This window comes from Musca vetustissima, unplaced genomic scaffold (genome assembly GCF_032173495.1).
Source record: "Musca vetustissima isolate MV318-11 ecotype Yass unplaced genomic scaffold, APGP_CSIRO_Mvet_v1 utg28485, whole genome shotgun sequence".
Lineage (NCBI taxonomy): Eukaryota > Metazoa > Arthropoda > Insecta > Diptera > Muscidae > Musca > Musca vetustissima.
This window is the reverse complement of record NW_026873669.1, coordinates 51,720-62,902: the sequence shown is the minus strand read 5'-3', so window position 1 is coordinate 62,902 and position 11,183 is coordinate 51,720. Positions and strand designations below refer to the sequence as shown.

At 35.6% G+C, this 11,183-nt stretch overlaps 1 protein-coding gene across 1 annotated transcript in view; it reads left to right on the top strand.

The window, feature by feature from the left end:
* Window positions 1-204: 204 nt before the first annotated feature.
* LOC133327087 (ubiquitin carboxyl-terminal hydrolase 32) overlaps window positions 205-11,183 on the top strand; it is a 28,867-nt gene continuing 17,888 nt past the window's right edge. The window contains exons 1-9 of the mRNA XM_061535667.1: window positions 205-264; window positions 5,807-6,041; window positions 6,106-6,385; window positions 7,799-8,027; window positions 8,096-8,280; window positions 8,371-8,542; window positions 8,607-8,900; window positions 9,736-10,113; window positions 10,182-11,171. Of these exons, the coding sequence (XP_061391651.1) occupies window positions 207-264; window positions 5,807-6,041; window positions 6,106-6,385; window positions 7,799-8,027; window positions 8,096-8,280; window positions 8,371-8,542; window positions 8,607-8,900; window positions 9,736-10,113; window positions 10,182-11,171 (2,821 nt within the window). The 5' untranslated portion in view covers window positions 205-206. The remainder of the gene's footprint in view (window positions 265-5,806; window positions 6,042-6,105; window positions 6,386-7,798; window positions 8,028-8,095; window positions 8,281-8,370; window positions 8,543-8,606; window positions 8,901-9,735; window positions 10,114-10,181; window positions 11,172-11,183) is intronic.

The following is an 11,183-nucleotide window of genomic DNA, read 5'->3' as shown; positions in this document are numbered from 1 at the left end:
TGAAAGCAGAGAACGTACAACGTTGACGTCGTGTGTGTGTGCATGCGTGTGTGTATGTGAGTGCGTGTAAGGTGTCGTCTCCGGAATTCCACTGCAGTTTTGTTTTGCTGCTTCGGTTTGGCTAGCCAGGTGCAGTTAGCCAACATCCGTTCCTCCAAAATATTTACACCAGCACCACCCATTTAGCAGCCACTACTCACAGCGGAATGGGTGCAAAGGAATCAAAACAGACTTGCATTAGCTATGAAGATGCTGTCAAAAGAGGTAAGTGGAAAAAATGAAGTACAAAAAACAAGAAACAAAGAAAAGAAAACAAAAGACAGACTTTGCTAATTATTTGGTTTGTTGTTGTAGTCCCCCTCCCTTTTAGGGGATTTATAGGCATGAAGACAGGTGGGAGGAGGGAGTATTTGGCTTTCTTTTGCAATGTCCGCCTGACAATTAGATTATTGGGTGTCTTTTGGGTGCTATTGAGAGTAGTGTGTGAACGAACAACAACAGCAATAACTGGAGTGTGTGTGTGTGAGAGAGGGCGAAGCCAGGCACAATGAAAAGGGGGTCAATGAAATGGGTTATTTTGCCTTATTGGGCCAGAGAGAAGGGACAGACGACTTCGTTCGAAAAAAATTAAGAAGAAGAAGAGAGTTGAGTTCTTTATTTTTGTTTTATCATTGAATTTTGTTGTTTTTGGATTTATTATTTTTTTCTTTTAATTTTTTCACACATTGTTTTTGTTATTGTTTTCGTAATCTTTTTTTCTTCGTCCATTTCAATTTCTTTAGATTACTATGATAGATTTTAGTTAATTTGTTTTTGTTGTTTTTGCTTTTGTTCTTTAGTGTATTTTTATATAGAGGCGAACAAATAGATCGACAAATGTTTAAACAACTGTAGAAGGGATCAGGTATGGGTGTGTGTGGGAACAAGTGAAGTTTAGGTCCAGTTCGAGAATCATTTTGAAATTTTTACCACATATTAGATCTAGGTGTCCTGATACCACTTATATATATGTATATACTCTTCACCACACTGTGGTACAGGGTATTATGTCTTTGTGCATATGTTCGTAACAGGCAAAAGGAAACGAGATAGACACATGGTTTCTTTTGAGAATATGCATGTCCGTTTGTCCGTCCGTCCATGTATTTTTGGAGAACAAAGTAGAGGTCGCATTTATGTTCCGATTTGGAGGAAATTTGGCATAGGTCAATTATATGGCCCAATGACGAACCCTACTGAAATTGGGAAAAATCGGTTCAGATTTAGATATAGCTCCCATATATATTTTCGTCCTATTAAATGGAAATGGTGCACCAAAGTCCCTATATATCTTTCGTTTTGCACGAAATTTGGCACAGCGTAATTAATTAGGCCTAGAATGAGGTGTGTTAAGTTTCCTGAAAATCGGTGCAGATTTAGATATGTGTAGCTCCCATATATACTTTCGTCCGATTTAATGTAAATGGTGCACCAAAGTCCCTTAAAATCTTTCGATTAGCACGAAATATGGCACAGCGTAATGTATTAGGTCTAGAATGATGTGTGTTAAGTTTCATCTAAATCGGTTCAGATTTAGATATAGCTCCTATATATATTTTCGTCCGATTTAAGGTAAATGTTGTACCAAAGTCCCTTAATATATTTCGGTTTGCACGAAATTTGGCACAGCGTAAGGAATTACAGAATGACATGTTTATGGATCCAATTTCATTTCACTGGTCCTTTAAAAATGCGACGAGGATTTATCTGTTGAATATACCCAAAGTGGTGAAGGGTATCATATAGTCGGCTCCGTCCGACTTTACTACTTTCCTTACTAGTTTTGTTTTTGGGAAAACCCATACGTATACATTTCTGTGAGGCGATAGACGCTGCTACGTTTCGAAGATTACTATCCAAGGATCCGAAATACATTGGGAAACACTTAACCTCCTAGCAGAAACCCATTACCCAGGTTGCAAAGATGTGGATACCGTCAACGATACGCCTGACAGTCAACACATTCAAAACATATAAATCAACAGGACCAGATGAAATCACACGGCGATGCTTCAATTTGCCTCGCTATGTATATATCTGATCCTTGAGAAGATCGATCTATACGGAGTGCTTTACTCTCTCGTGCGTTCCGGGTCTATGGAACGAGGTAAAGGTTACTTACATTTCTAAAGTGGAATGTAAGCCACTCAGCACCAATGGACTATAGGCCCATTAGCCTATCATTCTTTCTCATCAAGTCTCTCTACCTGGAGATAAGGAGTCGACTATACACTGGTATAACACGGTGGTAAGGCCCATCCATTCCTACGGTTCTCTTATTTGGTGGCACTTCTTACGCCTTAATCACTTCCACCAAACTAGTGCCGGCAAACTAAACAAAGTACAAAGAGCCGCCTCGATTCTAATAACTGGAGCCGCGAGAAGCACCCCACAAGCAGCTCTGAACGCAATGCTCAACTTGAGGCCTCTGCGTCTCAGCATTAAGGGCAGCCAGCGCATAGTGCCATAAGGCTGCATGAACAAAATTTACGGCGAAATTGTAGCTACGGGCGTGGATGTATCCTGAACAAACTAGGTTTGACATTGGACCAACGCGTAAAACTAAGCGACTATGGATCACCAGTCCTGAGATTTGACAATATAGACGTCGTTATCCCTAGTAGAGACGACTGTAACCGTAGCAACTATCCTCTGGACGGTCTGGCTTTTTATACAGACGGATCCAAGATGGACGGAGGTTCAGTGCTGGCGTCTACTGTAAAAGGCTAGTCCTTGAGCTTACCTACAAGATGAATAGAAACTGTAGTATTTTCCATACTGAAATCGGCCCTATTTGGAAGGCAGCGAAATTGATAAAAAGTCTGGATGCAAATATCGTTGAACCGGTGACTAACTTTGTGGATAGTCAGGCGGCTCTTAAAGTCACCAAATCCTGTAATATCAAATCTAAGGTCATCCTCGAGTGTAGAGCCGTTTAGGAAACACTCACTTACATCTATCGGCTGTGTTGGGTACCAGGACACCGTGACATCATGGGTAATGAAAAAGCATCATGGGTAATGAATTAGGGGATCTCAATCTACAGATCTAGCAATTGCTTGCTCAATCAAATCACTGACTGCTCATCCCCAAACCTAACCTAACCTATATGAAAAAAATTTATCCGAAACATTTTCTATGCGAAAATATTTTATCCGAACCATTTTCTATATGAAAACAGTTTATCCGAAACTTTTTCTATGAGAGAAAATTTTATCCGAACCATCTTCTATAAGAAACGTTCTGAAACGTTTTCTATGAGAAAATATTTTATCCGAAACTTTTTCTATAAGAATATATTTTATCTGAAACGTTTTCTATAAGAATATATTTTATCCGAACCATGAAAATATCTTATCCGAAACTTTTTCTATGCGAAAATATTTTATCAGAACCATTTTCTATATGAAAAAATTTATCCGAAACGTATTCTATGAGAAAATATTTTATCCGAATCTCCGAAATATCCTACGTAAATCTCCTATAATAAATAATAATCTCCTATAATAAATAATAATCTCCTATATCCTATATAAATCTCCGAATATCTGATTTTTTCTATATGAAAAAATCATAAATCTCCGAATATCTGATTTTTTCTATATGAAAAAATCTTATCCGAAACATTTGATATGAGAAAATATTTTATCCGAACCATTTTCTATGTGAAAAAATCTTATCCGAAGCATTTTTATAGGAAAAGAATTATCCGAAACATTTTTTATATGAAAAAATCGTATCCGAAACTTTTTTTATAAGAAAACGTTTTATCCAAAACTTTCTAGGAGAAAATAAATTAATCGAACCAATTTCTATACTTAACCCTTGGTTCAGATTTAGATATAGTTCCCATATATATCTTCGTCTGATTTTATGTAAATGTGGCATCAAAGTCCCTATATATATTTTGATTTGCACGAAATGTGACATAGCGTACTGAAATAAACCTAGAATGATGTCTGCTAAGTTTCGTGAAAATCGGTTCAAATTTAGATATACCTACCATATATATTTTCCTCCGATTTTATGTAAATCATGCACCAAACCCCCTATATATCTTTTGATTTGCACGAAATTTGACATAGCGTACTGAATTAAGTCTTTAATGATGTGTGTTAAGTTTCGTGAAAATCGGTTCAAATTTAGATATACCTACCATATATGGTTTCGTCAGATTTTATGTAAATGGTGCACCAAACTCCCAATATTTGTCCGATTGAAACAAAATTTGGCATAGCGTACGGAATTGAGTCTAGAATGATGTCTGCTAAGCTTTGAGAAAATCGGTTCAGATTTAGATATAGCTCCCATATATATTTTCGTCCGATTTAATAGAAATGGAGGACCAAAGTCTCTATATATCTTTTGATTTGCACGAATTTTGGTCCAAATTTCAGGGTAGCTCCCATAGAAGTGTTCTCCAAATATTTATTTGAGGATTTCAGGGACGTTCTTAATGCGAATTGTATGTAGTTTGATATTTTGGGTTCTCATTGGGTAGCAAATCTCCTTAGCAAAAATTAGCAATATTGGCCCAAGTTTCAGAGTAGCTCCCATATAAGGGTTTTCCGAATATTTCGTATTTTGGGAATTTCAGACACACTCTTCAAGCGATTTGGATGTAATTTGGTATTTTGGGTTCTCCCTAGCAAAAATTAGCAATATTGGTCCGAGTTTCAGGGTAGCTCCCATATAAGGGTTCTCTGAATATCCCGTAATTTGAGGATTTCAGGAACGTTATTTATGTGAATTGTATGCAATTTGGTATTTTATGTTTTCATTGGGTAGCAAATTACCCTAGCAAAAATTAGCAATATTAACCTAAGTTTCAGGGTAGCTCCCATATATGGTTCTCCGAATATTACGTAATTTGAGGATTTCAGACACACTCTTTAAGCGAATTGTATGTAATTTGGTATTTTGTGTTGTCTTTGGTTGGTAAATCTTCTTACAAAAATTAGCAATATTGGTCCAAATTCAGGGTAGCTCCCATATAAGGTTTCTTCGAATATTCTGTAATTTGAGGATTTCAGACACGTTCTTCAAACGAATTGGATGTAATTTGGTATTTCGGATTCTCTTTGGTTGGTAAATCTTCCTACCAAAAATTAGCAACATATGTCCAAATTTCAGGGTAGTTCCCATATAATGGTTCTCCGAATATTGCGTATTTTGAGGATTTGAGGCACGTTCTTTATGCGAATTGTATGTAATTTGGTATTTTGGGTTCTCAATGGGTAGCAAATCGCCCTAGCAAAAATTGGCAATATTGGCTTAAGTTTCAGGGTAGCTCCAACATAAAGGTTCTCCGAATTTTCCGCTTTTTGAGGATTTCAATAATAGCAACAAAAGCAACAACAACAAAATTTATATTTAGATAGAGGCGCAAGCCAACAATAAATTTATAAAAACAAAAATCAAATTAACAATACACGCTGCTTATGTCAATAAGTAGGTAGGTAGGTAGGGGTATATGCTGCTACATAAGGTGTTCGGCGATAGATAAGATTTCGAAAAAAAGAAAACAACAACAAAAGAAAAGTGAATCATTATTCCGAAAAGAATAACATAGTGAGCCTCCATGGGACTTAAAAATTAACAACATTTTCGAACAACCTATTATTGGAATTATTTGTTTATTTAATAAGAAATAATGATTTTAATCATGATTGTGTGTGTTCGAATTAAACAAAAAAAATTATGTCACATTAATAATTGATTAATGTTTCCATTTTTTATTAATTATTATTTTTTTTTTCTTTTATAGTCTCTGAATCGGAATTAAGACGCCTTAAAGAGGCCTTTAAAAAATCCGCCGGTGTTGGACGTTTCTATTTGAGTCGCAATGCCTTTCAACAGGATGTCCTATTTGAGGGTGTACCGGCAAATGTAACCGATCTGCTATACACCGCCTGTGGCGGTACAGCCAAAGGTATCTCCTTTAAGGATTTACTATGCGGTTTGGTTTTGATAACCAAGGGCACAGAGGAGGAGAAAACAAGGTAAGTAACTGTTTTTTTTTTAATTTTCATAAAAAATTAAACTGTTTTTTTTTTCCTTTTTCAGATTCCTTTGGAACTTATATTGCAATGATAACGGCACCTATATCTTAAAATCAGATTTCACCAAAGCCCTTAATTTATTACCCTATGAAAGTGCATCGTTATTTTCCCCTCAAACAGATCGCATTAATTTCGAACAATTCCAAGCATGGCTGTTGAAAAATCGCACCTCAACGGTCCTCTCCAAATGGCTGCTATCCGATAATTGTATATCGCTAACATCGGAATTGGAGACACCGACATTCTATCAAAGTTTGGCCGGTGTAACACATTTGGAGGAGAAGGTATGTAGGCGCATGACATTCACAAACATTTGGGGATTAATTTGTCTTTGTTTAGTAACGCAAAGGATGCCTTTGTTTGGCACAAAGGACCAAAACGAAGACAAAGGACTTCTTTGTTTTTAAATTCAGAGGGGTAATTAAGGGTGAAGGGTAATGGAAAAATCATGCAGAATCGTAATCAAAGAAAAAGGATTACAAATTGACTGTAATTTAGTATTTTAGATTGAATATTAAATTTTATCGATATGGGCCCAAGTTTCAGGGTAGCCCCCATATTAGGCCTATAGCCTCAATTTTCAGTATATATTGGACAAATTTTTCAAACAAATTGCCATTTTTGGAAACTAATTGGGTAGCAAATCACCCTAGAAAAAATGAGCAATATTGACCTAAGTTGCAGGGTAGCTCCCATATAAGGGGTTTCCGAATATTACGTATTTTGAGGATTTCAGACATACTCTTCAAGCGATTTGGATGTAATTTCATATTTTGTGTTCTCTTTGGTTGGTAAATCTTCCTACCAAAATTAGCAATTTTGACCTAAGTTGCAGGGTAACCCTCATTAAAGGGTTCTTCGAATTTTCTTCAAGCGAATTGCATGTTATTTGGTATTTTGGGTTCTCTTTGGTTGGTAAATCTTCCTACCAAAAATTATCAATGTGGACCCAAGTTTCAGGTTAGAACCCTAAAAACAGTAACCTCAATTTTCTGAATTTTTGGCATATTTTTCAACCGAATTGCCTCTTTTTTGATATCTTGGATTCTCATTGGTTAGCAAATCTTCCTACCAAAAATTATCGATGTGGACCTAAGTTTCAGGGTAGACCCCATATAATGGTTCTCCGAATATTTCGTATTTTGAGGATTTTAGACATGCTCTTCATGCTCTTTTAGACATGCTCTTCGATATTTTGGGCTCTGTTTGGTTGGTAAATCTTCCTACCAAAAATTAGTAATATTGACCTAAGTTTCAGGGTAGCCCGCATATAACCTCAACCTCAATTTTCAGAAAATTTGTCATATTTTTCATTCGAATTGGATGTAATTTGATATTTTGGGTTCTCTTTGGTTGGCAAATCTTCCAACCAAAAATGATCAATATTGGTTCAAATTTCAGCGTAGCCCCCCTTATAACGGTACACCCAAATTTCGGAATTTTGAAGATTTTAGACACGTTCTTTATGCGATTTGTATGTAATGAAGTATTTGGGTTCTCATTGGATAGCAAATCACCCTAGCAAAAATTATCAATATTGGTCCACATTTCAGGGTAGCTCCCATATAAGGGCTCTCGATTTTCCGCTTTTTTAAATTTATAAAATTTTTTTTAAATATTATTTTTCGAATTTTCAAATCTATAGCACTATTATTATTATCTATAACACTCACATTTTTTTAATTTTTATTTTCCAGGACATTGTCGATTTGGAAAAAGAATTTTGGCGTTTGAAAAATTCCTCACCCAATGGTCAATTAGATTTACAATTTCTGGGACCGCTACTAAGTCCACCAATACCAAAAAATGCTCTGCAGGGTCTGTTCAATGCCTTCGATGAGAATCGTGATGCTCACATTGATTTCAAGGAGCTGTGTTGTGGTGTCAGTGCCGCCTGCCGAGGACCCAGCGTAGAGAGAACAAGATGTAAGTATAAAGCATAAATTTTTGTAGATCTTCACAAATTTTGCTAATTTTTTGATTTTTCATTACAGTTTGTTTTAAAATATTCGATGTGGACAGTGATGGCGTGCTGAATCATGCCGAAACGCTACAAATGATCAATGTTCTGCTGTATGTGGCCAAAGAGAATCGCAATGTGAATATGTACAAAGATATAACCAAACAGGAAGCTTTAAGGGACATTGTCAATTTTACGTCGAGTCAAAAGGAAAGTGGTGTTGGAGCTACAAGCAATTCGACAATGGTAGGGAAAGATATCCAAAAACTCTCTTCCAGAAATACAGTTTTTTTATTTTTGTATTTTTAGGATTCCCAACAATTGGCTAATTTAACCATCACCCTAACCGCCGAAGACTTTATGATGTGGAATGTGGAGAGTAGCTTAAAATTGCTACAACCATTTTTGGATTTGATATTTGAAGTGTGTCATATTGTTTTCGGTCTGTGGCCACAGTGTCGCCATATGGAACATGATATTGGTAGGAGAGAATATTCTTATTTTTATTTAAAAAAATCATTGAAATCTGCTTCTTTTTCATCCAGTTCGCGGTTGGCTTGATCGCGAAGAGAAACGTAAATATACCGTTGGACAATTTTGGAATTTAATATCACGTGATTGGTGGCTACAGTGGTTACATTATGTCACCAACAATACCGTTCCATGTGAATATTGCAAAAACACAACGACTGGCACATATCAACGGACATCGTTTTCCGGCATCGATGAAGCTGTCGTCTGTGATGAAAGTTTCAATACAAATTCTTTGGATTCGGTGGCGGGTTGTGGTGAATTGAGCATCGGCGGCGGTACTTTAACGGCAGATAATTGTAGTTTAGGTAAGTCAATATTATTTTTTTTTTTCAAAAAATTTTAAAAATTTTCCACATTTTTCCAAAAAAAATCCATTTATTTTTAAAAATTTTTCCATAATTTTTCAAAAAAATTTTCATATTTTTTCAAAAAATTTTTCATATTTTTTCAAAAATATTTTCTAATTTTTTTCAAAATATTTTAAATATTTTTTCAAAATATTTTCTATATTATTTCAAAATATTTTCAATATTTTTTCAAGATATTTTCTATATATTTTTTTTTTTTAAATATTTTCTATATTTTTTTTAAATATTTTTAATTTTTACAAAATATTTTCCTTATTTTAAATATTTAAAATTTCTATATTTTTTAAAATAATTTTCAAAATATTTTCAATATTTTTTTTTAAATATTTTCAAATTTTTTTTCAAAATATGGTCATATATTTTTTTTAAATTTTCAATATTTTTTCAAAATATTTTCAATATTTTTTCGAAACTATTTTCTATATTTTTCAAAATATTTTCTATATTTTTTCAAAAAATTTTCAAAATTTTTTCTAAATATTTTCATATTTTTTCAAATTATTTTTAATATTTTTTTTTTAATATTTTTTCAAATTATTTTCAATATTTTTTTCAAAGTATTTTCAATTTGTTTTCAAAATATTTTCTATATGTTTTCAAAATATTTTCAATATTTTTTAAAAATTTTTTCAATATTTTCTTTTTTAAAATTTCCATATTTTTTCAAAAAATTTTCTATATTTTCCCAAAATGTTTTTAATATTTTTTTCAAAATATTTTCATTTTTTTCCATAAATTTTCAAAATATTTTTATCTCCATCTTATCTTCCAGGCTCATCCAGCAGTGGCATCTCATCCTGTCGTCAAATGGGTGCACGACCCGGTCCCATTGATAATACCAATCTTGTTACACCCAATCCCTATAAAAATGTACGCACCCTAACCGGTGAGGGGGGTCATTTGAAGCGTGACACGCCATTGGTACAAAATCATAATTTTGAATTGGTCCCGAAATCCCTGTGGAAGGCTTTGAATCGTTGGTATGGTGACAACCTGCCATTGCCAAGGCAAGTTATACAGCCACCTAATTCAAATCAGGTGGAATTGGAATTATATCCCCTAAATTTGAGGATTCTCCTACATCAAATTGTACCGCAGCAGCAGCAACAACAACAGCAGCAAATGGCCAACAATTGGGGAGCCATGACAAGTGAGTAAAAGAGAATTGTTCGAAACGACTGAATTTTATTGATCTTACTTCGATTTCGATTTTTCCAGGTAGTTATGGTGTAATTGCCTCAGGTGGAGGATTTGCAGCTATTTCCTCGCCAAATGTCCTACAACCACCCAAGCGTTACTTAGCCTACACGGCCGCCTTTAGTCGCTTGGCCACAGTGCAAAAAGTCGCAGCCTTCCTCTGTGAACAGCTACGCTTGCGGCCCGATGATATTCGTTTATGGCATATACCTTCGGGTAATATAGAGAACAGTGCCATACTACTCGAAGAGGACAGCATGACGCTGAAGGAGTTAATGATCAAGGATAATGATCAAATTCTGCTGGAAATTCGCAACAAAGATCAGACATGGCCCGAAGAATTGGGCTCCCTTAGCCTAACCCAGTCCGGAGGATCTTCCATTAATGATCGCCGTTTAACACGCACCTCCATTATGTCGGTACAGGCACCCGGTGCCTGTGGCCTACACAATTTGGGAAATACCTGTTTCATGAATGCCTCGCTGCAGGTCCTCTTCAATACTCAGCCCCTGGCTCAATATTTTCGTCAAAATATGCATTTATTTGAGCTGAACACAACCAATAAATTGGGAACGCGCGGACATTTAGCCACACGTTATGGTGAACTGTTGAAGGAGGTTTGGAGTGCCACCACGCGATCTGTGGCACCTCTAAAACTACGATTTTGTGTGACTAAATATGCACCCCAATTTGCGGGTGGTGGTCAGCATGATTCTCAAGAATTGCTCGAGTGGCTGCTGGACGCCCTGCATGAAGATTTAAATCGTGTCATGGAGAAACCCTATAGTGAACTGAAAGATTCCAATGGTCGGCCGGATAAAATTGTTGCCGCCGAAGCATGGTCACAACATCATGCCCGCAATCAATCGATAATTATTGATCTCTTCTATGGTCAATTGAAATCGAAAGTTAGCTGTATGTGTTGCGGCCGGGAATCGGTGCGTTTCGATCCATTCAGTTTGCTAAGTCTGCCGCTGCCCGTCGAGAATTATATATATTTTGAAGTGTTGGGTAAGTTGAACA